A 27,727-nucleotide genomic window follows, 5' to 3' on the forward strand; every position below is an offset into this window, starting at 1 on the left:
CACAGTCACCAGCACTGGGCTGGAGACACCAAATGAGGGCAAAGAGATAATCAGATAACGCAGGAAGAGGCTTGCAGCATCTTTTAATGAGTGCACAATTCTCCTCAGAGGAACTGCTGCTTATTTATACCCTCATATAAGTGACCACGTGGTTAATTCAGCTGCCAGCTTGATCAAACTGACTCTCCAAATTGTTTGTATATCAGCATTCAGTGATAGGAAATAACAGGATTAGCACAGCAGCACTTTCAGCTCTTGAGATTTTATCACAGGTCACACTAGATAAAGGATTTCTTTCAGAACCCAAGGCACTTGGGCAGCTTTCATTAGCAGTCTGCAGCCTTAAGGACCAGGAGCAGGGCTTGCAATTTGTGAATTTTAATGGCTCAAAATATCAAGCCCATTTAAAAATAAATAAATAAATAATTTTTAAAAAAATCCTACATTGCTCTGAAGTGCAAATATCAGGGTTTGAGGATGCAATGCAAGAACTGGGAACTGGGGTTGGCAATAATGCAGCAAACACTGTGGCTGCAGAGTTGGAGATTGCTCAGGACTGTCCAGGCCAGCTCTGCACTCTGGCATCTCCTGTGGGCAAAACATTCCCCACAATCCAGCTGCTGGCAGCAGGAATTCAGCACAACGGGATCAGATCTGTCTGCAGTGATGAGGGATCAGGAGTCCGGGCAAACTCTCCTGCAAACATCTGGGCACATCTGCGGGGCTGGGCCCCACAGTCAGGGTGTAAACACAGCATCAGTGGGGCAGGAGTAATGGGGCTGGAGCTGCTCTCACTGGGCAAAATTAATTTATCACTGGATAGATACCCAGAGCTGGCTGGTTTATTTCAAAACCCATGAAGCTTTGTAAAGGACAGCATAAAAATAACCATTTCATCCACTACGGACGCTGAGTAGAATTCTGCAGTGAGCTCCCATGGTAAACTCCTCACCTGGGCTTTCCCAGTGTAGTCTGTTACATCTGACACGAATTAATATCTAATTGATCTCTCCAAGAGCAACTGCTCAGCGTGGCCATGAAGTTCAATGCCCTGCCTCCTACATTTCCAACCCTTCGAGCAGAAAATAGCAGGGTTCACCTGGGGGTTTAGCTGCTTTAGTTTGTCACCACTCTCCTTAAACGAGGACCACACCACAACCCTCAGAGTGCTGAACAATCTCATGCATTTCACAACCCTGCTGCAGCTGCTGTGCAAGAAATGGGTGAAGAGGCTTCAACACCTGTAGCAGGCTGGCCTGAAGGGTTAGCAGAGCAAGGGACATTCATGGGCAGCTCTTTGTCACTCTGGGAATTCAACAAACAACGGCCCAGGCAGCTGGAACAGAGCAGGGAAATAATCTGGAACTGGAAATAATTCCACATGCAGCCATTCATACCAGGAAATGGTGAAAATGGGGGTGATTTGGACCATCTTTAGCCTGGTGCAAGCACCGAACCTCCATCAGCACCAATCCCAGCTATTTCCAGAGTGAATATTGCAATTTAATTGAATGACACGCACAGAAAACAGAGAGCAGGAGATCTGCTCTGCCAGCTCAATCCCAATCCTAAATAAAACATTCTCAGAAATGCAGCCTTGTGCTGGGCCTGCCTGGAGCACTGGATTGTACTTTTAATGACAGTGACTGTGCATAAAGAGCTAGGACAAGATCAACTTTTCATCAGAGCAAAGCCAGCAAGGCAGAGAGGGGCACAGAGCCTCCAGTTTGCCCAGCCCAAGGCTGTGTTAATCCAAATTGACCGTGAATATTTTCATTAACAGGCTCAAAACCCTCCGAGTTCCATCAAACGCGAACATGTGCTTTTAGCCCTCTGATTTAGACAGATCACTAAATATATTTTGTACCTCGGATTTTATTTTTTGGAGACAATGGAAAACAATACCCTAAAAAAAGAGCACAATATTTCGTTCTTTCAGGCAATTCTTTCGAATTGAGAAATTACAGCTCAAGGGCCGATTCGGGGGATGCTCAACATTTGAGAACCAAATAACTCGGATGACACCTAGTGGGAAAATGAACAATCACTGGGGGAAATTCTGAACGGGGAAAACTGCAAAAGGGAGCATCCTTATGAGAACAGGCGGGAGGAGAGAGGATTTCTTGATAAAATGGGTGCAGTACAGTTTAGGAGGAGAATTTCCTAAATGACAAGACTTCATCTGCCTGTGGAATGATCTGAGGAAATTGGAGTTTTGATTTGACAGAGGCAAAGCTACATTAGGCAAAACCCCTTTAGGCAGAACCACAATAAATGTGCAGCAGGAAAAAATAATGGACAGGAGGAAACTCTGAGTCTTCCCGTGTGGAAATGCTCAGAAGGCTTTGAAAGCAACTTCTGCAGAGTGAAGTAGGGAAGAGGAATGGTTTGGCCTTCAGGCAAAAAGATTTGAGAGAAACAACAGTTTTTCTTTAATTCCTTTCTGCCAGCAATATTCCTTGATGTGAGAATGAATTTTGTGATTGATTTTTTTTTTTAAATCCTTCTTCTTGCTTACTTGTAGAATTCATTAATTACCAGTGAATCACATCCAATTACAGAGATATATTTTGGTCAGTCTGCTCTCACCAACCTATTTGAAAGCACAAAAGAACAGAATTAATCAAGGTGAGAGATTTTAAATGAGAAGCTGTGCATTGGCAATGTAAGGTGGGCAGTTTTTTCAGCAGTGGAGATGGAAACAGTGCTGGAGCAAACTTCTGCCTTTCTAGGTCAAGAACAGGTCACTGACAGCAATAAATGACTGTAACTCCTTAAAAGTGACTAGAAAAGATAATGGCATCTTCTGCCTGAATTTGCTCTCAGCAGGTCACACACGTTTGATGTGCACTTTTATCTCCAGCTTGCAGCTTTTATTCTGAAGCACAAGGAAAGCAGAAATCTCCCCTCCCTGAATAATCAGACACAGAACTCACTGGACAAGCCAAGGCCTCCAAAGAAAGCTGATCCAGAGAAAAAATGCTTTCAGGGGGTGAGGTGAGGAGAGAGGGGTTTTTTGGGGAACAAGAGTGTCCAGAGATCCCTCTCTACTGAGAGGAGACTGAGCCTCTCTCATTCACAAAAACATCAAATGGATTCTCTCTCCATGGAAAAAAAAAAAAAAAAAGAAAACTTTCATAGCCTAACAAGATTATACCAGATTATTATTTTTTTTTTTCCAAATTGGCTCTTAATAAATCCTCTTAAATGAAGAATCCTCATTTGGCCTACAAAAAGCTACGACCCTAAAAATCTGAGATGCCAATGCCTGGTGCTTCTGGCTGATCTTGTGGCAGCAAACACAAGACCCACCCCAAGCACTTTATGCCATAAATAGCAGCTTGCGCTGGGTGCTGCCGCATCCTGCACAGGAAAAAGCTGGGGAAAGCTCATCTTCCCTGCCACACTTCCTTGGGGACTCTGAGCACTCAGCCTGCACTGCCATCCACACTCCAGCCCTTCAGCAGGCAGAGGGAAAGGGATCCAGAGGGATCAAACAGGGTAAGTGCCGGCCAGGCACCTCCCCAGCTCTCCCTTCTGCCTTTTTGCCACAGTCCTTCTTTCTGTTTGAGTTTGGGTTTCTTGCTGTCTCTATATTAAATCAGAAGAGATCGTCTTTTCCTTAAACATCAGTTCACTTTTTTAACCATCTGTCTTAGTCTGTCCTTCTAAGATGTTTACTTTGGGGAAAAGAGCTCCGGTAGATTTCTTGAAAAATCACAGATGAGTATCTGGGTTCAGAGCAAAGATACTCAGAATAAGTCACTGACATAGGAGAGGGTTAAGGTGAGCATTTCGGCTTCAGAAAGAAGGAAGATTTTCAGGCATTTGCAATTCTTCAATCTCTTAAGCTTCATTTTGAAAGCTGGTTTAAACACACAATTTTAACACCAGATCTATGCAGATATGGAAGCACAATAGAAACCTTTGCCTAAAACTAAACTGGTTTTTCCCGTCATGTCCTGGTGACATTCTGTCCCAGAATTTTGATCAATGATATTTGTTGTACAGTTTTGAAGGGAAAAACAATGAACCAGAGAGGAAAGGGAAGAACTGTGCTCTGTCTTCAGCGTTTGTGCTGAAGCTGGGGAGAACGGTTCTGTGGGACCTACAGAAAGCTAAAGTTTTAATTGCAGAAACCTAAACCTGGGGGAAGAAATAACTGCCGTGCTTCTGATGCCTGGAGAGGCTACTTAGAACAGAGGCTAGGCAGAGTTAAAGGAATAAAGTAGGGATTTATTAAAAGGCCTTCAAAGGATGCACCTTGGGCAGGACAAGAGCCTGGCCACGGCTCCACACACGACGGACCCAAGATGGACTCTGAGTCACAAGGTCTCACACTTTTATAAGGTTTGGTCCCTTTACATATTGGGGTTAATTGTTCAATTACAGCTTCAGGTTCTGAAGTCCCATCCTCCCAGTTTGCTCCCCTCAATTCCCTGTTGGTTGCACTTGGTGGTGTGGTGTCCTTGGGCTGGAAAAGGATTGTTTAGTGTGACTGAACTGTGAGGAGAACTGGCTAACGCTTCATATGAAGTTCAGAGTTACGTACCAAGGCGGTGCAGAATCTGGAAAATACAAAAGCCAAAACTTAAGGCCTCAGTTCTGCACTTCGAACCATGGTGATAAACCTCATCATTGTTGTTTGTGCAGCTGGAGATGGAGCTGCTGGCCCTGCTGGGCTGCGCCCTGCTGCTCCCCGTGGCGCTGGGTGAGGACTGTCCATCCCCCTGCAGCTGCTGGTCCCTGGAGGAGGCGTGGGGGACACGGGTGGACTGCAGCTCACGGGGGCTGGTGTCCCTGCCCGCCCTGCCCCGCCTGACCCGCAGCCTGCACCTGCACAACAACAGCCTGGCCTCCATCCCTGCTGGAGCCCTGGACAGCCTGGGCCACCTGCAGGAGCTGGAGCTCTGGGACAACCCCTGGCACTGTGACTGTCACATCCTGTACCTCAAGCTCTGGCTGGAGGATTTCTCCGTGCCCGCGCTCGCCCGGCTCAGGTGCGCCAGCCCCGCTCACCTGAGGATGAAACCCCTGGGGCAGCTCACCGGGAGTGATCTGGGCGTTTGCACCAGGCTCCTCCCAACCAAGTGTCTCCAGTTCTTCTGGAGAGACCTCGTTTTAATTGCTGGAGTGGTAATTACCTTTATTTTAGTGGCGTGGGCTCTGAAGTTTGCCAAGAAGCTGGTCTGCCAGCTCGCCCTGGGGTGCCGGCTGCTGAGGAGGAACATCCCCAAAACCTGCAAGATCCAGTGAGCTCTGCGCTGCCACCAGCCTGACAGAAACTTCAAACTCCTCCACAACAAAAGAGCAACAGCACTGGTAACTCTGGTCTGAATGGTCAATGCTGAAAAAGCTCAAAGTCTGGCAAGCTGGATTTAATTTTCATCCAAAAAGAAGCGTGGTGAAGTTTGGAAAGGCAAGTTTCATCCTGCTGCCATCTACTCATATGAAGAGCAGTCTCCACATTTTAAAAAATCATTTAACTTAGCATTTCCCCACGGAATTATCAGCTCTTACAGAAAGAAGATTTACATCCCCACATCCTCCACTTTTTAATATATGGGGATGAACCCCAATTGTGATATTTTAACAAGTCTTTTCTCACTGAGGCCCTGTGAGTTTACAGCCCATCACCATCTCCTGGTGTCCCAGTGGGCTTGGTAGGACCATTCCTGTGTGCAGAACAGCTCAGCCATCTCTTGCTCAGGTTCAGGAGCTTCCTGCCGCCAAAACCACCGAGATTATATAGACCAGACACTGAATATATCCCTTATTGAATAAAGATGGACTGCTGATGAGAAGATAATCAGCTAAATAATTTTAAATCTTACTGAATTTCCTGGAGGGTGTACAATAATAAAGCATTCTATGTGAAATAATGGATGCTTCTTGAACATTCATATTGACCCAAATTTGATCTCTTTCATGATTCTAAACGTTCCTGATTATATTTCTAAGATATTTCCAGAACTTGTCTTCTGGAGATACTTCTAGAATATTTCCCCTGCACTGAGCTTTTCTGTTTTTTAAAAGACAGCCACCATTCTGTAAAAATGCAGAATATTACAGGAGAAATGCACTCTGCCAACCCTCATGGAATTTTCTACATGGTATTTCTTGTTTCCTCAAAATGAAATAAATCATTAACACAAAAAGCTTATCCCTCTCTTCTGTGCCTATAAACTGGATATGCATAAAATAGGAAACTGCTTTAGGGCATGGCTTCAATAGTACAAATATTTTAAAAATGAGCAATTAGCAAACATTTCTGCTTACACCAACCAACACATCAAATAAGATGCACAGAATACAGGAAAAAAAAATAATTGAGAGAACTTTTCTGCCCTTATAAGAAGAAAGAGGAGGGAATGTCTTCCATGGCAGTAGTTCACATTTTACCAGAACAGCGTTGTATTTATAACTTTCCATCCATTTGGGTTTTATCTGAAAAACAAACAAACAAACAAACAAAAAAACCACCCCAAAAAACCCCAAAAACAACAACAAAAAAACACCTCTGCAAAGGGAACTAAGTAAGGGCTCAAAAGTAACACTCAGTGTTTATCTGGCAGGGCCACTGTGTCATGCTTAAGCCACACACTCCATCAAACTGCACAAAAACCACTGCAGTTGCTAACAGCGTGCAAAGGCAGGAAAATACATCAGCTATCAAAATGAAACACGCAGGGAGCACTCCCAAAATAGGTCTGGAACACCCAGAAACTGTCACTGCATCCTGCCTGCAAGGGGCAAGCTGGTGGCTGCATCTGCTTGCACAGCCTGGGATCACAGGTGTGACTGCTGGGATGACAATAAAATAAAATAAAATAAAATAAAATAAAATATAAAATAGAATAAAATAAAATAAAATAAAATAAAATAAAATAAAATAAAATAAAATAAAATAAAATAAAATAAAATAAAATAAAATAAAATGTTAAGAGGTTTGCTTCCACACTGGGCAGAACAAGTCACCAGAGTCAGCATTATTGAGCAAAACCTCAGTGCAGCACACAGAAAAGTTTCGTTGAACAGCAATTCTGTGTAGACTGAAACTCAATTAATGTGAAGAATATATTCAGGTTTCATTTATTAAATAACACAGTATGTGAATCACCTTTTTGCCCATAAATTCTCCATATTTTGCTAACACAGGAGCAAACAGCATTGCTCAAGCTGAACGACTTCTGTTCAGCTTCCTTCTTGCTTTCTGCCAGGCTTCACTCAGAGTTTATTCCAGGTCTGTTGTTCGAGCTTATGCACCAGGGCAGTTTGCAAGGCTCCATCATCACAAAATGCTGTTCTCCTTTGTGCTACAGGCCCACCATCCTGACAGAACGTGATTACTATGACCAACGTGCTAACACTCAGCTCTGGAGCTCTATAAAACACAAGGCAGCTCTTTCCCTAAGAACCACCCTGCCTGAGATCAGAGCAGGCTGAATAAGACAGCTCAGATCTACCCAGTGAAACAAAACAGCTCAGATCTACCCAACGAAACAAAACAGCTCAGATCTACCCAGTGAAACAAAACAGCTCAGATCTACCCAACGAAATAAAACAGCTCAGATCTACCCAAAGAAACAAAACAGCTCAGATCTACCCAACGAAATAAAACAGCTCAGATCTACCCAACGAAATAAAACAGCTCAGATCTACCCAGTGAAACAAAACAGCTCAGATCTACCCAACGAAATAAAACAGCTCAGATCTACCCAACGAAATAAAACAGCTCAGATCTACCCAGTGAAACAAAACAGCTCAGATCTACCCAAAGAAACGAAACAGCTCAGATCTACCCAACGAAACATAACAGCTCAGATCTACCCAACGAAACATAACAGCTCAGATCTACCCAGTGAAACAAAACAGCTCAGATCTACCCAACGAAACAAAACAGCTCAGATCTACCCAACGAAACAAAACAGCTCAGATCTACCCAAAGAAACAAAACAGCTCAGATCTACCCAACGAAATAAAACAGCTCAGATCTACCCAACGAAACAAACAGCTCAGATCTACCCAAAGAAACGAAACAGCTCAGATCTACCCAACGAAACAAACAGCTCAGATCTACCCAACGAAACGAAACAGCTCAGCTCTGCTCAACAAAATAAAACAGCTCAGCTCTGCTCAACAAAATAAAACAGCTCAGCTCGCCCAGTAAAAGTGACTCTGCCTTGTGGAGTCCAAGTGTCTGGCTCTGCATCACTGATGTCACTCCTCTGGGTGCTGCCCCCCTGGAGCTGACTGCTGAAGTCAGCTGCAAATACTCTTTTCTGCACCAGAACTGAAAGAACTGAGGCACTTCTGCTCGTTTATAAGACAGGAGAATTTCCAAATCCAGGAAGAAAACGACAGCAGGACTGCCCTCGGGCAGCAGCAGCTGCTGAGGTCACTGGAGCTCCAGGGAAAGCACAGCAGGAGCAGGGGAGCCGGGGCAGGAGCTGCCCAGAAGATGCCAAGGGTGGAGCTGAGCAAGTGGGAAAAACAGTGGCACGATTTATACCTGAATGATAGGATTTTACTCTCTCTGCCAACAGGTGAAATGTCAGCACTGAAATATTAACAATTCCCACCTAATGACTCCTTTGATGGTGCTAGGTTTACTGCAGTGCACAGGAATGCTAAGTTTATTTATCTTAATGCCTTTACTTTCCAGAGCACAAAACAATTTCCCAAAGTGCTGCAGCTCTGTTGCTGGGACCCACGTAAATATTTTGCCATTACATTGACTCCAAAGAAATTCAGATTACACTCAATAATGGGTGTGTGACAACAAATTGCTCCAGTTGCATAATGGCCACATGGCTGCTATTTATACTGAGCTCCTTCCCAGGGGCAATTTGCTCCTGACGTGGCCTCTCCAGTGCCTTCCCCGGCAGCCCTTCCCAATGTTTATCCCAGTGATGTCACAGCTACTGCCTGACCTGGCATCTTCGTTTTGGGCAAAAGGAATGGGATGTGCCTGACAGAATTTTGCTCGGATTTCATTTGACAGAATTTTGCTCAGATTTCATTTGGCTTGGCTTGTCTGACCAGCAAGCATCCAGCTCTCTAGGAATCTAGAGCTGTTAAAGTTGCACGGTGCTGTTTTGCATCAGGACATTTCCCGGGGAAAGTAGATTGAAGCCTCTTCCCCCAGAATACTATTAAGGAATAGGGTTACAGAAATACAGAACATTCATCTTAGTACAAGGGGAAAAAATTCAAACGAAGCCCTTTCTTAAATGACCTTGATCTCTAGGGGAGGGAGTGTCAGCAGGGATGGATTGCAGCCTCCCTTTCCACCTTGAATCATCTTTCTTGTCTCCTCTTTAGGGGTCAAAAGGGTTTTACCTCTCAACTAATAATTTATTTTTTGACAAGGATTCATGGATCGCCTCTTACAGCCACGGAGAAGGGCTCTGGAACCTGACACATCCAGATAAAATCGACCTTTGCAACCCTCTCCCTCCAGCGGCAGTGCAAAGCAGAAGGAAGCAGAATCACCAAAGGCTGCCCTCAAGACAGCAGAGCATTTAGACCTGAGGGTATTTTTGACTCCCCTGAGTTCGCAAGGACACTGCAAAACCCAGTAATTTCATGTGCAGCTGCACTTTGCAAAAGCTGGATGACGGAAAGCCAAAAACTAAACCAGCAGCGATTTCAACCTGAAGGGAAGGGGCAATGAAAGGACACAAACTGTGCACGGCAGAAACTCAGAGCCCACGAAGGGATTCCTTTGCCAGGCACTGCTTTGTCCGACTGCTCTGAAACTGGACCAACATTGGCACCTAGTGGCTGCTAAATTCGACAGGGACAGAAGTTCCCGACAGTTTGCCACCCTTTCCAAGACCTCAGAGATGGGCCGAGATTTCCCCAACAAGCTGCCAATTACTGCCAGCTCTTCCCAGAGTTTCCAGACAACTTTTCTGTCCCGAAGGTGCAAGACATAAATTGTTTTCTATTGGCAGAAACCTGAGTTGTCCTAATTCTGGACACTGGGCAATACAATCTCCATTTGTTTTCTCCACTGTGATTAAACATTTTTAGACATGCCTGGAATTTTCTGGTGCTACAGCTCCCAAAGTCACAGCTCAATATTTATATTGAAACTGGACTGAGGTTTTATTTCTTCTGTTCTCCTAGAGTCATGATTGATGCAAATTCAAATTAGACTAACAACTTTGTACTATGGCTTCATCCTATCAAAGTGTGATAAAACAAAAAAAGGGAAAAAATGTAGATTAAGTAAAACAAAATAATTAAATCAAATCCCTTTGTGGGTCTTTCCCCCTACCATTCCCCTACCTAACTGATGTGCAGCATCATTGTTTTAAAGGCCCAAATATATTAAAACAACTTGAGCTCCCTCGGCAATCTGTACCAGGGAAAATTTACCATCAAAAAAATCCAGCCATTGTGACAATATCAGGGGATCCCAAACAGACCCGAGGAGAATGAAAGCCCAGATTTTAGGATGTCTGAAAAAAGAATAAGGAGCCAGCAAACGCTGCAGTTTTCCAGGTGTTTCTTTACTGAGTCTTTAGCGCTTTGTGCAGTATTTCATGGGCACACAGCCTCAGGCCAGCTGGTAAATCCCAGCTCGTGTGCTCTGACCCTGCTGCTCTGTGGGACTGGCTGCACTGGAAATGCCAGGCAGGAATCCTGGTGGGTGCAAATGCTGCTAAAGGTACCCAAAAACTCCCCGAGCCTGTCCTCCTGAAGGTGCAGCTCCAACCAAGGTGATGCAGGTCACCAAGGAGCTCAGGGAACTGGCTGTGAGGATGGGCCAAATGAACCGAGGGGCTTGGTTTCATCAGCCACTCTTCAGTGCCTGAGGCTGATTAGCAGCGGCGTTTAAGAAATCAGTTCTGTAACTGGTGTGGCTCTGCAGTGGTGTGTCCTCACACCCCGTGAGATAAAACCCGTGCCATTGCTGCCTTTCATCCTCTACAGAGCACAGACCAGCAAAAAAGGATGGGTGACTAAGATTGATAAAAGCCTCCAGAAGCCAAGCAGAGGAGGATTTGTACTTCATTCATTCAGAAGATGATTAAGCTGTGCATATGAATGTAGTATTTCAAACGACAAAGAGGCCAGTCTCCACAACTGAGTCATCTGAAAGGAACTGGAAATAGCTGATGGTTTCCAACGTTCAAGATGCCTAACTTGGAAAATTTCATGAATACTATTACAATTATTTTTTTTTGTTCTTGTTGTTGTTGTTCTTCCCAGCTTGTTCTGGAACTTGGCTGATAAGAAACACGACACTCGTGTGGGGTGAGGAGCACATCACCCGTGACAAAGTCACACACATGACAAAGTCACACACTTTGCTGAACAGCTGCAGAACAGAGACAATTTCATCGCTAAGAGCCACCACGAGGGAGAACATTTTCATTTCTTCTCACAGCAAGGGTAGGCTCTGCAAGCTTAGAAGTACTCAATACAAATCCTTGGCTGGAGGAGTTTTGGACCTCGAATTCATTCCTGTTTATGTGTCAGTAATTTCCTTATAACTTTACGGTTCTGCTGCCACCTACAGAAACACAACACCTTCGGTCCAGCCTGACTGAGTACTCACACCTCTGCTCTTGGCTGGAAGGTAACCATGGATCACCAAATATACATAACCAGACCTGAAAAGCAATAATCATGGAGCCACCCCAAAATAGATGGATTTCAGAGGCAATTCAAGCCAAGCTGGCCTGGTTGCCTGTGCTGGCGCAGAGATAATCAGGTTGTTCTCCTCCTGCACAACTACCTATGGGACAGTTTACCTCTCAGTCTTTGCCATAAAACAGTTTCATTTCACATTTTTATAACCTGAAAGGATGAGGATGGAATTTAGCTGATCTTTGGTACAAAGAACAGAACGACAAAATGCACTCTGTCAATGTATTTTATTAGTAAAGCTTATTTTTATTAGCATCTTGATTTTTCACGTGACCTAAGGGAGAGTACCTGTTAAAGAGCACTTTGCTTTGTAGATAACCCAAGCAGCAGTTAAAACAAGTCATTCCAGACCCTTGAGATATATTTATCTTCATACACAGAACCATGTGATGTAGTAGTCACACACATCCATGCGCACAGGTCAGACACGTAGCTGGATGTTAAAGCTCTAAAGCCGGCTCTGAGCAGCACAGGACCCGGCAAGGGTGAAAAACCATAGCCCTGAGCCCTGGCCCGTGCCCCTGGAAACGAACCACACCCAGCCCAGACCTGAAAATGAAAAGCCAGCGAGGCGAGCCAGCTGCACTTCCCGGAAGGCTGAGTGGCAGCTGACCGCACCTATTTATTTCTGTGAAAGAAATACACAAACGCAGCAAAACACAACAGTCTGTCACTCCGGCGTGTGCGGGCTGTCCGCCCGGGCGGCGGCTGGCTCCGGCTCCTCGGCACCACCAGAGCCGCCACAGGATGGGTTCGGGGGATGGACCGCGACACGGGGACCTGCACCGGCGCGGCTGTGCCCGGGGCAGCGACCGAGCCCGGGGCAGCGACCGACCCCGGGGCAGCGACCGAGCCCCGCTCGGAGCCGTCACAGCCCGGCCGCGGGCGATGCCGGACGATGCCGGGCGGAGCGGGGCGGTCCCGGCGCTGTGCCTGGCGATCCCGGGCGGAGGGGGCCGATCCCGGGCGGCCCCGAGGCGGTCCCGGGCGGTGCCGGCGCAGAAGCGGGGCGGTCCTGAGGCGGTCCCGGGCGGTCCCGGGCGGTGCCGGCGCTGAAGCGGGGCGGTCCTGAGGCGGTCCCGGGCGGTCCCGGGCGGTGCCGGCGCTGAAGCGGGGCGGTCCTGAGGCGGTCCCGGGCGGTCCCGGGCGGTGCCGGCGCTGAAGCGGGGCGGTCCTGAGGCGGTCCCGGGCGGCCCCGGGCGGTGCCGGCGCTGAAGCGGGGCGGTCCTGAGGCGGTCCCGGGCGGTCCTGAGGCGGTCCCGGGCGGTCCCGGGCGGTGCCGGCGCTGAAGCGGGGCGGTCCTGAGGCGGTCCCGGGCGGTCCTGAGGCGGTCCCGGGCGGTCCCGGGCGGTGCCGGCGCTGAAGCGGGGCGGTCCTGAGGCGGTCCCGGGCGGTCCTGAGGCGGTCCCGGGCGGTCCCGGGCGGTGCCGGCGCTGAAGCGGGGCGGTCCTGAGGCGGTCCCGGGCGGTCCCGGCGCGGTGGGGCGGCGGGCGCTGCGCAGAGCAGAGCCGGCTGCCCTCGGCCGTAGCGCGCCCCGCCATGCCCGGAGCGGCCGCGCTGGGCGCCGGCCCCGAGGCCGAGGAGAGCTACGACTTCCTCTTCAAGCTGGTGCTGATCGGCGACGCCAGCGTGGGCAAGACCTGCCTGGTGCAGCGCTTCAAGACCGGGGCCTTCTCCGAGCGCCAGGGCAGCACCATCGGCGTGGACTTCACGATGAAGAGCCTGGAGATCCAGGGCAAGCGGGTGAAGGTGAGCGGCGCTGGGCCCGGCCGGGCCGGCTCCGAGCCCTGCCCTCAGCCGGGGCCGCCGGGGCAGCGCCTGCGGGGCCGGCCCGGTTCCGCCAGGAGCCCCGGGGCAAAGAAAACCTCGTTCAGGCTGCCTCGGGCTTGCCTCTTCCTTCCCTCGGGCTGCCTGCTGGCCGCGGGGTGTTTACAGGGCAGAGGAAAGCTCAGCTGGGCTGTCGTGTTTCCAGAAAGGGATGTGGAACTGGCAGATTGAGAGAAGGCTCTTAAATTAGGCGTGTTATTATCTTAAGACACGGTTTACATGGTGTCACAGGAAGTGCCGTTTTTACGGTTCTTCTTTATAGAACCAATACACTCTAAATTTGACATCTGCTTGCTTTTTTTTTTTTTTTTTTTTTTTTTTTTTTTTTTTTTTTAGTGTGCTGGAGGCAATCAGCTGGTTGTTGGGGTTAGAGAGAGCCCAGGACGTGTAGCCGGTGGATCTGTCCTCAGATTCTCGGTGGCACGGATTCCTTAGGCTGGGCTCCCCCTCTGAGCACAGGAGCGCAAGTAAACAGTGGGGAGAAAACGTTTAAAGCGTCTGCGGTTTATAGTAGATCCTGCAAACTGGGATCAATCCCTTCACCAGCCCCCCCAGAATGGGGTCGGACAACTACCCTTACCCCCAGTTAGACTAAAAAGCATTTAATTCAGGCACCGCCTGCAGAAAGATGCTGGGATTGTAAAGCTTTTGGTGACACACAGTTACAGGGATGCCGGTAAGTTTCGGCCTGTGCTTACCAAAGTAGGTGTCAGAGTCCTCTGTTGTGTTTTTTTGGTTTTTTTTCTCTCGGTGAGCAGAATATTAGGGTGAGAAAGCTGCAGAAAACAGAAGAAATGAAGCCTCTGTTTTTTAGGAACAGAGAGGGATTTGCGGTTCCACACCCTGCTTGTTTATTTAGCAGTGTTTATTTTCCTGTGAGTATCACACCTTTCCCTGTCACGTCTGGCTGGGGCTGGGGAGCTGAGAAGGAAACTGGGGTTTTCTCTCTGAGCTGTCGGTGCCTTTCCACACTTCGTGGCAAGTGAGGAGTGGGCTTCTCCTTTAAGGTTGAAACCTGCCCGCATTTAAATGCCGGGCACATAGAAAGTGACGAATGTGTCTGTTCCTGGTGCCTGGAGTCCCCCAGGAAATCAGCCAAGCTTCCTAGGTGTGCTTTTTCACACTGTCACTACTTTCACCTGAGTATTCCTGGTACAGCCTGTCTGTAACAAAACCCGCGTGTTACTTCGAAGTGTTCTACGAAAAACAAGTAAGGAAGGGAGAGGTCTTGAAGCTTTCTTTTTCTTTGGGTTGTTCTGTATTTCCACGTGGGGAAAAAAAAAATGAGGAATGCACATATTGAAGAAGTGTTTTAAGTATTATTTTAGGGAAATTAATCCAACACTCTTGCTGATTTACCTTACGGAGACTTTTGTCAGCTGCTGAGTCAGGGACACAGGCTGAATATGAAAGCATTTGCTTGAAGAGGTGTTTTTTTGTCTGGTCTGTGGAAGTGTGGAGTGTGTGTGAAGTTTAAATCAGACTTTTCCAGTCAGATTGAGATTTCACAGCAGCCCATCTAACGTGCCTTAGGTTTGCTCAGCATGCTCTTGGAAGCAGGAAATAAAGTGTTTTTTGAGCTCCCTTACACACGCTGTTTGCACTTCTTGCCTTCCAAAAGCAGGCCAGGTAATTGTCTGCTGCTTTGATTTCCTTGGGGGTTTATGCTCCTCAAGACAATATTGTTGCCTATTTAGCAAACGGTGAAGGAATGAAAAAAATCCTGTGTTTACAATGTTTTAGAGGCTCATCTTTAGAAGTTTCTTTAAAACAAAGTGTCTAAAAAAAACCAAAGGAACCAGGGAGCTCTTGAACGCTACTTGTTCCACCTCCCCAGTGGCCTCAACTTCATTTTTAGTCTGGCTAAGGGCAGTATGGCAACCCAACACTTATTTTGAGATTGAAACAAACAATTTAAGGTTAAATGTGCCCCATTCTGTTCCAAGCTTCAAATGTTCCCGTCACAGTTACATAATATTTCTGTAACATTTAGAACCCAAGGATTTTAGGTCTCACTTTCCTTTGATGTGTCGGGGGTTTTTTGGATAAGGGAAAAGATGCCTGTTGGAATACTGAAGGTTAAGGTGCTGATATAACTTCTTTTTTTAAATTATTTATGAAACTTGAGGCTTTCCTTGCACCTTGAAGCTGTATTCTTTCAAGTGCCTCACGTGGTGTTCCATACACTGCTGCTGAAGCTGACTACACTTCATATAAAAAGAAATCAGCTTTATGAAATGTCTGCAGGCTGTCTTCATTTCAAGAAATGTTCTGGTACATGCTGTTTGAAATTGTGGCATACTGCTTTCTCTAAAAGACCTCCTTCCTGGCTGGCTAAATCCTAGAGTACAGACTGCAGTGCCCAAAAGTTGGTCTTGTTAATCACCCAAAAGTGTTTAAAAGTGGTGTTAATCACTTAATGCATGGTGATTAAAGTCCTATTGATAAAATAATTACTTGTTCTTTGAGTGATAGAAAAAAAAACCTGGCAAACAGAACAAAAACGTTTTATAACTGTTATGTCACTGCAAGAAAAGAGATTTATAAAATGCTGGAACTAAGATTTTACATAATGATAGGCAAGGACATTCTTAAGTCCAAGTCCATAAATCATGGTTAGTAATAATAACAGTCTTTTTCTTTTGATGAATTACCTCCTGTGAGCTGATTAATTGTCTTTAATGTCTACTTTATGCTGTCATTTCAGTGTGTCTTACATAAAGTATTTTTTCCTCTATGCCATGGTTTTTTTCTCCCTCAGCATAACTTTTAAGAAAGTAGCAGGAGAGAAGAACAGTTGAAAACACATTCCTTTTACAACAAACACTTCTTTATGTACCATTGCACTTCTTCATTTACAAGCTTTTTCAGCCCATATGTTATCAAGATTACTGGCTTTGGTTCAGGCCTCCTGGCTGTGAACTGTATTCCTTTCAGAATGGCCCAAAATGGATTTTTGTGTCATGATCTGGCCGAATTGCCAGTAACACAAAGTTGGGACTTGTTAACTGGCCTGTCTCCTGGCTGGGGATTTAATAACTTTGCTGCACAGATAAAAGCGGAGCTATTGGAAGCAATATTCTTTGATATCCAGAGGAAAATGTAGCTCTCTGTCAGCTCCTTTGACACTCATAACCTGGAGCAAGTGGGAATACTGCATTCCCAGAAAAGAGGGATTCCTCATTCTCTGAGAGTTGTGTAGGGAAACACTTGAATGGAGCAGTTTGTCCTGACTCTTCTGCCTATGAATATCACTTTAAATTGAAATACGCTGCCACAGAGATGTTGCTTTTGGCAAAAACCGCGTGGATTAAGTTGCAGGGCTGTTTCAATAAATGTTTTTAGGAGCGAGTGTTGTGATTTGCCAGCCTGCAGGAATGTATATTATTGTTTGCCATTTGAGATGACAGGATTCAGACACAGTTGGTTAGGATTCATTTAGCACAGTCTTTAGGTCCAGTATTTCACTGCTGGGAAATTTTTCGGAATATTGCTGCAAAAGTGACGTTTCTATTTTTGTAAAGGAAGGCGTCAGCTGGAGGATGTGCTCAGTCATTATTTCTGCTGCTCCACAGGCAGAAGTACACCTGAACTCCTGAGATACTTTAGAAGAATCAGGAAAGTACTTAATACATTATATAGGAAGTGAGGGAGGGAGAAATTATTGAATGTGTCTGGGGGCCATCTGTTAAGCATTCACCTCTGATAAACAATATGTTTATCAATGCTAGAAGCAGCCACATTGGCCCGTTGGATAGTGAATATTTCCTGTGCTCTTTGGCCAACCTGTCACTCACCATCTTCAACATTTTGTCTGTCTCTGTAGTTCAAAATCTGCTTTCTTAGCAGACATCCCAGAATGATCTTCCAGAGAACCTCCATGAATTTCACCACCTTCTGTTTTCCAGTTGAAACACTCCTTGTTTCAGATTTTTTTCCGCTGTCTCTCACTGTCCTTTATGTGCCACCATGAAGAGCGTGGCTGTCCAAAAAGTTCAAAGCTAAGAGCAGATAAAAATAATCAGCTTTTGTGAGGAAATGAGCATTCAGTAGTGAAACAATCAGCAGGAGAAAGGTGGCTCCTTTATTCTGCCATATTCCTTGTGAACAGTGAGTATTTATTCCCTGTTCTTTACCCTGGTCTTTTTTGTTCCTAGCACTGGTTCCCCTGAAGGCCTGCCCCCAATCTCTGATTTCAGAGGTGTTTTTAATTAGTGGTTTTAAATGAATTCAGCACAATTCTGCAGCAATTTCGACTTCTCTCTGTCTTTCTCCCACCAAAGGAGTTGCCAAAGTAATTACAAAATCAGGAACTGCTTTAAGAGGTTACTGAGTGACAGACGTGGCTGATGCACTTAAATCAAGGAAATAAATAATTAAGAACTTTGTGTCATTTACAACATATGTCATACACTTGCACAATCTGAAAGAATACACGAGCATGTCTTTTTTAAAAAACTGCAGCTAGTACAGTTCTTTTGGTATTTAAATTTTAACTTAAACTGAGGGACTTTGGAATGAGAAATACTAAGACTACTTTTTTTTTCCCCAAGAGTTTTCAATTGTTATTTTTTGTCAAGAGTTACAGTAAATATAGTTTAACAGAAATACTGTGTAAAACTTGTACTGTGGAGAAGCTGGTGAAAGTTATAGTTGTGATTGGTATTTTTGTATAGTTGTCATGGTTCTCTTTCAGTAGAATTCTGTGAAATATATCTCTGTAGACACGCTGGAGAAAGTAGTGTTTAGTTAGCATCAGAACTGGTATTTTTAAATAATTATTTAGTAATTATAAATGAATTTATAATTTAGTCATTATAAATTAAAACTAATTTATACTTATATTTTTAACCACGTATCAGACTGATTAATGTTACATGGAAATATTTTTCTTGGCATTTCCTAAAGATGCTGTCAAGCAAACTAGCTGTATTTTTCCTTTAGAAATACCCCTTGCTTTACATTAAGTGATCTGGTTCCTAATACTTCCTTGCTGGGTCTGTGGTGTGTATTCCTAATGACATGACATTATTCAAATTACAAACGATGTGACAAGGCAAGGTTTTCAAGCTTCCAGACCGGGGGGGGGGAGTTGTTTTCAGCTCAGTCACTCTGCACTTTTATTCACACCACATGAAAAGTGTGAGTGGAAACAATTTCATTTTTTAATTCAGATGTTTCCAGTTTGTTTGTATGCACAGTATCCCTCAGGCCCTTCCCAAGAGTTGAGTAATCATCATTAGCCTTTTCTAGCACTTGACCTAATCGAGTGTTGAGATTTAACAAACACAGAGGTCTGGTGGGAGACTTGGGTGCCGAGATCGTCCATAAACCTGCCCCCAATTTCCTTGTCTCTGGTAATTGCTGTTGACTGCTCTGAACCATTATCTGTGCCATTAATAATCATTGCTTTGTGGTTTTCTGAGTCCATTACAGTCCCTTCCCCTTCTCTGAGAATGCTCTTACCAGAACTGAGAAGTCCTTTCTCCTTGGATTGATTCCCTGTAAGCTGTACATATATCAGCTGGGATCTGAATGCTTGCTGAGCACAGGAAATGAGATCTTATCAGCACAACCTTTTCCAACGTGAAATTTGCTGCTCAAAAATGCAGCAGAGTCAGAAGATACAAACAAAACACTACTGTGCAAAAGAAGTAAAAGGAGAAATGATTCCATGTTATTTGGTATAAAATAGCACTGGCACATTGTGTTGAGTTGTTGGCAACTCTTTAAAATAAGGAGGTTCAGAGAAGGGGGAAGCCATAAATAAAAGGTCCGTGCTATGGGAGGATTAAAAACCCCAGGGTGTTTGCTTATGTCCTGTGTCAGTGGAGATGCAGGATATAAGGAATGGCACAAAAAGACAAGCTCTGGTCTCTCATGTATCATTTGGGGATGGAGAAGTGAAAGTGCAACAGAATATAGATTTATAAAAGGAAATTCTTTAGTTTCAGAGTGACTGTATATTGAAGCCAAGAGCTTTGGAAGATTCAGAAAGGATTAGAGATTTATATGGAGGATGAGAACATCCACAGTTACTTTAGATTAAAAGATCCTGGAATATAAGCCATCATGTTCCAGGACATTAGACAACCTATAAAACAGCAAGATTTACAAAGAAATTCCCTACGAGCAGGATATTGTGTTTGTCCACTCTGAATTATTTGGTTTCTTCCTCTGGAACATCTAGTTCTGGGAAGTCAAACTCTAATACTAAATTCATCACTCTTGTGCTGCTGGATTTAGGCAAAAGTTCATAAATCAAGCGTTTCTTCTTCCTGTCCAGATGTAATGTCTGTTTTACCACCCAGAAAAGGACGGGTGATTTAGACTGGCCAGATCCTTGCCTGATTTTATTGAAACCTAGGATTGCTGGCACTTTGTTTACACACTCTTTTATCTATATTCTTTTCATCGTCTCATATTTCCTTCTGAAACAGCATCGGTGCTCTCAGATTGTGTGACCACATCCTGCTCCCTTTGTTCCTGCCTTTGTGACAGAACTGGCAGAAGCACAGGTGATGTGGTAGCCAAAGCTCACCTGTGCTTTCAGTGACACACCAGGTGGCCTTGGCTGCGGGCTGGCACCTTGTTCTGCTGCCTCTGCTGCAGAGGGTGACAAAGGGGTAGGGCTGGGCACACCAGAGGATTCCAAAATCTGCCACAGAAGGAGCTCACTGGCAGAAAACCAGGGTCCCATCTGATGCAGGTACAAACTTTGAGCAGCCAAGCATAGATTACACACATCTATATATGTAATTATTATATATCTGCTTATATCAAGGTTCTCAAGCAAATATTCTCATCCTTAGACCATGAACAAAAGGCTAGATAAACACGGCTAGAATGTATTGCACATACACGTGTGAGGTTTTTATCTTCTTTACTTTGTGTTAGAGCCAGGATTAACACACAGGAGTCACGGTTTCTGTTTGGACTCAATGTTTATTAATTCTTATCTATAGTACAGCCTCATGAGTTGTGAGCTCTAACTAGCAAGTTAGAAACCGAGGTAAAATGGATGGATCTAACTCTTTCCAAGGTTATTTAAGCTCTAATCACCCAATGAGTATTATTTACACTTTTAACCCAATAATTGACCACCCAAGGCCTGCAATGTGGACCTTCTTCAACCAATTAGAAAAAAAACACCTGAAACCATGAAGAAGGACTTAGACAACACCCTAAATCCTCCATATTGCCCCATATACATTACTGTGTACTAAAACCCAAATTTTCAGCTTTCAGAATTCCAGCATACAGGAGATTTGGGTCAAGGCCCTTGGCTCGAGTCCTCTCTCTCGGTTGAGGAGAGCAGCTGCTGTGTGTGTCGCCGTGTCTCACGCTGTGCTGTCCCCTCAGCTGCAGATCTGGGACACAGCAGGCCAGGAGAGGTTCAGGACCATCACGCAGAGTTACTACCGCAGCGCCAACGGGGCCATCCTGGCCTACGACATCAGCAAGAAGGGCTCCTTCCTCTCCATCCCTCGCTGGATCGAGGATGTCAGGAAGTACGCCGGCTCCAACATCGTGCAGTTACTCATTGGTGAGTGGGGAGTCTCAGGGCTCGTTCGATGTGCACACAGGTTTTGTTTCTGCAAAGTTAAGGTGTGTGCAATAGACCCGACTGAAAAGTTTACCTAAAGAGCTGATTTGCTTTGCTTTGATTGACTTCTGTTAAGGAATAGACAGCTCTGAGACCTTTGCATCTCATTTAATAGAGAACTGGGGTGCCCAGGATTTCCCAGTTCTGAGGCACAGCTGCTGTGGAGTCACATCATTTCACGTCACTGCATTTCATTGCATCTCATTGCATTGCATTTCCTCATAAAGATCTTCAGGTTTCCAGGGCCCAGGGAAGCTCCATCGTAGCAAGCTGGTGTGTTGTGGTGAGTTGCAACACACACACACACGGACGATTCAGGAGACAGGTAATTTTGGAAGGACTCTGGGGCAATCAGAGTTTGCCAGTCCTTTGGTAGGCGTTCTGCTTTCCAGCCCAAATGTTTTGGACTCAGATGTGGCTCTTGGGGCCTGGAGAGCTGCTGATACAACAGCAGTACCATTCTGGATTTCCCTAGGAATCAGCAGAGAGCTGCTGATTTCACAGGATGGTTTTTAACTTCAATTTCTAGCCAATTCTCCTCTGTTAAGGTCTGCAGACACCACTGTTCAGTTACTTTTTCTGTTCTTTATGGGTAACACAGAAATGCAGGTTGGAAAGGGCTGGGGAGATTACCAGTCCAACCAAGGCCAGAGTCAGGTTGGCTGGGGCCTTTTCAGCCACATTTTGAAAATCTACAGAATGGAAATTCTTCAGCTTCCTTGGGAAACCCAAGAACCTCCTGCCAAGCCCTTCCTGTGACACAAACAAGCCGTGATCAATGGCTCTGTTGTTTTCTTTCCTTCCAGGAAACAAGTCTGACCTAAGTGACCTTAGAGAGGTTCAGCTGGAGGAAGCTCAGAGCCTGGCTGAACACTATGACAACATCATCTGTGCCATAGAGACCTCTGCCAAGGACTCCAGCAACGTGGAGGAGGCTTTTGTGAAGATGGCCACGGAGCTGATGATGAGGCATGGAGGGCCCATGTTCAGTGAGAAGAACACTGACAGCATCAAGCTTGACAGCAAAGACGTTGTGGAAGGCTGGGGGTGTGGTTGCTGATAAGAGCTAGCTGATATCCCTAACTTTACTGGAATTTAGATGGTGCTTCACCCTAATGCTGAGTAGCATGGTAGCCATATTCTCCTCCTCCTCCTGTGAAACCAGCAATTTTGTAGAAGTTAGACACACAATCCTGTTTGCTTCGGTGTCTTATTTTTAAAAAGGGACTTTGGAGAGGTAGTCCTAAAAGTCAAACCCTCTGAAAAACTTACTCAGCATCTGTCCCCACCATTTTATTTTCTGTAACCTTCATGCGAGTTACGAAAAAATGGAGGAAACTACTCTGAACTTGGTATTTTGGGGTGGGAAGACGTTTGGCTGGGGAAGAGGCTGATGCAAACCCAAAGGTCTGAGCATTTAGGATGGGACTGGTGGGAAAGGAGGTCACTTTTGGAATAGGCAATCTTGACAGTGTCTCTTCAAATCCTCAGCACTCCACTAGTGACCAGAAAGTGTCAGTGCTTTGATAATGGTATTTCAAGGGTCATAATAGCCATAGTTTTGATTACAGGACCAAACAGCAGTCACCTGTCCTAGGGCACATGAGTTGCTGGTTGCTGTTGGAACAGGCCCAGGTAAGGGAGCTTCTCTCAGGTTTTGTTCTCATTTGAAGTTAGTGTTTTAACACAAAGCAAAACCAGCCTGAGCTCTGTCACAAGCAGGATTGGACCAGGGTGGTGATTTAAAACAGCCTTGAGGAGAGGGAAGATGCATTTCACTTGCCTGTTGTTTGCACAGTGATAGCTCCATTTTTCAAGTGGAAGCATCACTGAAATTTTGCCCTCAGGTCTCATCATTTCATTCCCCAAGTCAAGACCTGCACCGCTGGAAACAGGAACTGGAGAAACCTTGAGCTGACTGTAGCCAAGATCGCTTGCCGTGTGCCTAATGGTCAAATACAGGGTTCATTCTGGTCAAACATTTGATGTTATGGTACCAGAGTGCATAAGTGGCATGAGTGGATTTGATTTTTTATTGGTTTTGCTTTTTTAAACCATCTCTTTAAATGCTACATGGGCATATAATGGGGAAGAAGACCTCAAAATAGCTGAGAACTGCATGATTGCTGCTTCTTGGTTGTGAGAAACCAGTGGCTTTTTGAGTGATTCCCCCCCAAATTCCCTTTGTACCCAAATGTTCCCCTCTCCCTAGCGCAAGTTACCAGTTGCTTTTCATTTCTTTAAAACACTCAGCAGGAAAAAAGCTTTCATAGTGGATCAAAAGTCTACATAAAGAGAAATAGATTTCATTATCCAGTTCTTTCAGATGCAGCTCTGTAGAGTATCTTACAGAGGTAGCTGAGGTACTGATGGATTCCTCTGCATTTACACTTCAGGCACCTTACAAAAGTGGATTTGCAAAGAGAGCAGGAGCAGCAATATTTTATAAAGCAAATGTGTTCAGGGATGGCAATCCTGATAATTTGAAGGAGTTACATTTCAAAAAGCACTCACTTGAAGTCACTTGTCTCTGAAAAATCCAGATCAAAAAGGACTTGAACTGTTTTGAGACTAGGGCTGCACCAGTTTAGTCATCCAACATATCCAGTGTCATGAAAATTAGGACGATTTAGGAAAGGGCTAATAGATACCAATTTTAATACTCTTCATCTTCCTGTAGCAAATATTAAACCAGTTTCTCCTCTTTCTGGTTTTTTAAACTGTGAGGTAGATAATGGAGGAGTAATGCGTGCTTTGTAGCCTGTTTGCTTCTATCTAAGGGGTTAGTTTTCAAATTTTATAGTTGTGAGAATGAAAAGGCCTTAAATTTTTTCAGCTATTACAATTTTCACGATTCTGACATTTTCTACAGAAGGGCAGGCTGAGCTGCAGGACTTGGTAGTGTTTTTGGACAATTTTCCAGGATATTCCTACTTCCAAAGACAGGAGGCAATAAATGTCCTGCTCGACATTTGGGGATTTGAAATTGGGAATGGGGATGAAAATGGGAATTTTCCATACCCTAGAGTTGTTGGTGTATTCTCTATATTCTGCTCTCAGGAGAAACTGTGAAGACAGTCCAGGCTAAAACTCAGTGCTGGTGACTGCTTTTCCTCCTGGTGAGATCCTTAAGGTACAGAATATTTGCAAATATTTGACTTTCTGTCTGTTCCAGTTTATATCTGTAGGTCGTGGTCCTGCACTCCTGTTTGAACAGGGACCCCCAGATGAGCTCAGCCCCCATTACCTGCAGGATTAGTGCCAAATTATTTTCATGCTGAGAAAAATCCAGATGCATTTAAGAACAGTGTTGCTACTTCTCAGACTGAAATCCACAGTTTACATAGTACCTTAACTTAAAACTGGAACAAGAAGCAAAATGAACATAAATCCTGCTTTCAGTGCAGCCATTGAATGATTGTGTTTTTACAGTAGATGAAGGACTGAGGAATTACTGATCCATTTTCTTCGTTTTGAGGTTTGTTTAGTGAAGAAGTAGAATTAGACCAGGCACTACACTTCTCATTATAGTTTGCAGGGATGTATCTCTTAAACTAGGCTTGAAGGGTGAGGCTCTGTCTGCAGGTCAGCCTGGTTCACTCAGAAAATGTTCAATACAGTGATTGGTTTGCTGTACTTCAAATGAAGGCACCAATTCCAATTAGTTTTCAGTTTCCTGCAGAAAACTAAAACCGTGGCTTTAAATGAGTTTTGTCTTTTAACTCTTGGCTCTTCCATGTTGTAACAAGTGGAGTAAAAGTTTGCATGCCCTCCTAACTGAACAAAAGAAATAGAAGAAGACCTGGTTCATTTTTTATTCAGAAGAAACCTGAAGACCTGGTTTATTTTTTAGGTTAGCAGCTGGTGGTGCTTGGACTGTCAGTAGTTAAAATTTATTTTCATTACCAAACCCTTCCTTTGTTCACTGCCCACTAGGCTGGGAGCTTCTTGACCAGAAATAAACAGTAAATTTAGAGCTTTTCACTGCCCTGCTGAAGACTTTCTCAAACCTGGGAGCTATGGAATTCAGGCATTAGGAAGACTGTTGGTTTAACTCCATTAATCCTATTGCAGCCAAAAGGATACCTGGGTGAAGAGAGTGAGGAGCAATAAACGTGTGACTTACGGGTAAAAACCTGAGTTTCAACTCCCAGGGTGTAAGTGGGCACTGATGTACATCAGGTGAATAATTCAGTAGTGCTTGTTCAGAGTTCACAGCATAAACATTTGCCAAGAAATCTGTTTACTGCCAGTTGAACATTAACAAGACTATGGTGCAGTAATTGCTTTTAGGCAGATCCCCTTGGCTGCTCACGTATTTGCATTAGTATTTATCATTTCTTTTTGGCAGCACCAAAGTGTGCAAAAATATTACAAAAGCACAGGAGGGGACATTGATCTCTGCCTTGTAGCACTTGGGAGTGGAATAGCAGAGGCAAATACTGAAATGAAACCATCAGCACAATGTGGTTCCCAGGAGTCTTTGTTACCCTTTGTATTGATTTTAAGCTAATTTTATCTCCAGTTTCTCATCCAGTTCCATCATCACGGATGGAACTTGGACAAATATTTATAATTATGTAAATATAAAACCAAATAAATGGTGGCCCAGAAACCTGCTAACGTTTGCTTTGCAAAGCAAAATTTGAGAAAAATGAGAATACTCAAGAACAGGGGAAAAGCCCTGATGATTTTCTTACTCTCACTGGACTGGAAAGCAGGTTTTTCAGGGGCAAAAATCTAAATGAAGCCCAGCTAAAAACCACCCATAGCTTTCCTATCATAATACTGATAGATTTCCAAGAACTTCACCAAAAGTGGAGCTCTTGCTCCTTTTGGGTGCCTAGATTATCATATGTAAAAACAAGGGTTTGGAAAATTATCCTTTGGACATGGCATGCAAACTTGTCTTGAAAACTTGAAGACATTTTTTAGAAGTGAGCCAAGAGCTGAATTTCCAGAGACATGAAAGCTGCAGACAGATGCCTCCCAAAGTCTTCAAAAGCATCTCGGTACCGTTGCAAATAAAGCACAAAACTTGTGTGGAAGTGGTTTTGCACTAAAGGGAAATAGTTATCAGAGGAAAAAAAAAATCATTAATGTGAAAGGCAGAGCATCCTGATTATTCTGCATTTTTCATGTTCATTTCCTATTTCAATGCTGTGCATAAGTAAGGTTTTTTCCCTTTTTAAATGATATGAAAATAGATAAAGTGTGAAAAGTAGTTTGATACTTGACAAAATAAATGCTTTCTTAAGAGAGTGATAATATTGACGAGGAGAATAACTTTGCTAATAGGGGTTGGTGGTGCAGTATCAGGGATTCCTCACAGGGCTGTGTTGGAATGGTGTGAGACACAGAAACCATTCCCAAAACAGAGGGGGACACCAGACCCTGTCCTGCCTACCAGACTGAAAATAGAGACACAGGCATGTACTGAGCAGAAGGTGAATTGTAACTGTTTTTAAAGGTTTCTGGTTTAGATTTCTGATAGGCAGATGTGCTCTGTGCTGTCAGCCAGCTTTCCCCTCTTCTGTGCCTCACTCGCTGAGATCCGACAGGTGAAAACCCCACGGCTCCAGAGCAGGGAGCGTCCCAGCCAGTCTGGCTCACACACACCTCCGGGGGGAAGGTAAAAACCTCTTAATTCATATTGAATTCATATTGAATTCACTCGCTGCATTCCAAAATTATTTGAAGGGTTTGGGTGATAACAGTGTTAAAATGGTTCTGCATTTTTCTAGGACAAATCTGTTGCTTTCTAAGGTTTCTTCGAGAGATGCAGGCTGTACATGTCTATAATCATCAGTAACTATTTTGCTTTTAAACTTTCTTACCACAATACTGACTTAAATGATTTGGAATACGAGGAGACAAGGGAGCAAGCTTGCATACTACGATGATTTTTTATACTTTACCTTCATCTATTTATGAATTTATTACGAAAAGTATTTTTAAACATGAAACCTGCTTTTGTTTTGAGTTTTAGCAAAGTAGTGGATACGTTGTACTGTGTATCATTAAAAAGGTTTAATTAAAAGTCAAAATTTGGCAATTAAAACCTTTGGTTGTTATTTTATGCATGTACCTTGTCATGGTAGATGATCAGAAACAAAATCAACTTGAAGAAATTCTGTATCCTATCCTACAGTGGTGTATGGTCTACTTTTACACGAGATAACGACCTAACGTACCCTTAATGAAACAAATGGTGCTGAACTAACTTCCCCTTATCCTCCCAACTGTCCACCACTTCCAGAAATGCATGCACTTCCAATTGTTCCCAGCTGGCAAACTCTCCAGCAGAGCTGTCTGGAAGATGAAGAATGCAACCCAAAATGCTCATTGTTGGAGAAGTGCAAATAACTTTTTCAGTGCTTGCAATTAAGTGTGAACAATGTAGTTACAACTGTACCTCCCCAGGGGAACGTTTAGATCCTGGACTTTATTGAAGTGCTGTAAATTAAACAAAGCAACACCCCTTTCTTTTTGCTTGGCTCTTTAATTTGAACGTCAGCAGATGGGTATTTGTGATCCGCAGGAGCCAAATATCGAGTTACTCGGTTTGCATTGTCTGCTGCTCCAGTAACAGCCTCAGGTGTCAAAAGAGGGGTTGTCAATGCCATGGCC

General features: G+C 44.5%; 2 protein-coding genes across 2 annotated transcripts; both read left to right on the forward strand.

Annotated features, from left to right (window-relative positions):
* The first annotated feature begins 3,406 nt into the window (after window positions 1-3,406).
* On the forward strand, window positions 3,407-5,660 carry GP9 (glycoprotein IX platelet). Its single transcript, XM_066195329.1, has 2 exons — window positions 3,407-3,501; window positions 4,654-5,660. The coding sequence occupies exon 2, from the start codon at window positions 4,660-4,662 to the stop codon at window positions 5,254-5,256; it is 597 nt and encodes a 198-aa protein (XP_066051426.1). The 5' UTR covers window positions 3,407-3,501; window positions 4,654-4,659; the 3' UTR covers window positions 5,257-5,660.
* A 7,495-nt stretch (window positions 5,661-13,155) lies between these two features.
* RAB43 (RAB43, member RAS oncogene family) lies at window positions 13,156-27,572 on the forward strand. Its single transcript, XM_066195181.1, has 3 exons — window positions 13,156-13,413; window positions 20,854-21,037; window positions 21,904-27,572. The coding sequence occupies exons 1-3, from the start codon at window positions 13,204-13,206 to the stop codon at window positions 22,155-22,157; spliced, it is 648 nt and encodes a 215-aa protein (XP_066051278.1). The 5' UTR covers window positions 13,156-13,203; the 3' UTR covers window positions 22,158-27,572.
* Window positions 27,573-27,727: the final 155 nt, after the last annotated feature.

This window comes from Chamaea fasciata, unplaced genomic scaffold, assembly GCF_029207755.1.
Source record: "Chamaea fasciata isolate MVZ Bird 193981 ecotype frontalis unplaced genomic scaffold, bChaFas1.0.hap1 SCAF_13, whole genome shotgun sequence".
NCBI classification, from domain to species: domain Eukaryota; kingdom Metazoa; phylum Chordata; class Aves; order Passeriformes; family Sylviidae; genus Chamaea; species Chamaea fasciata.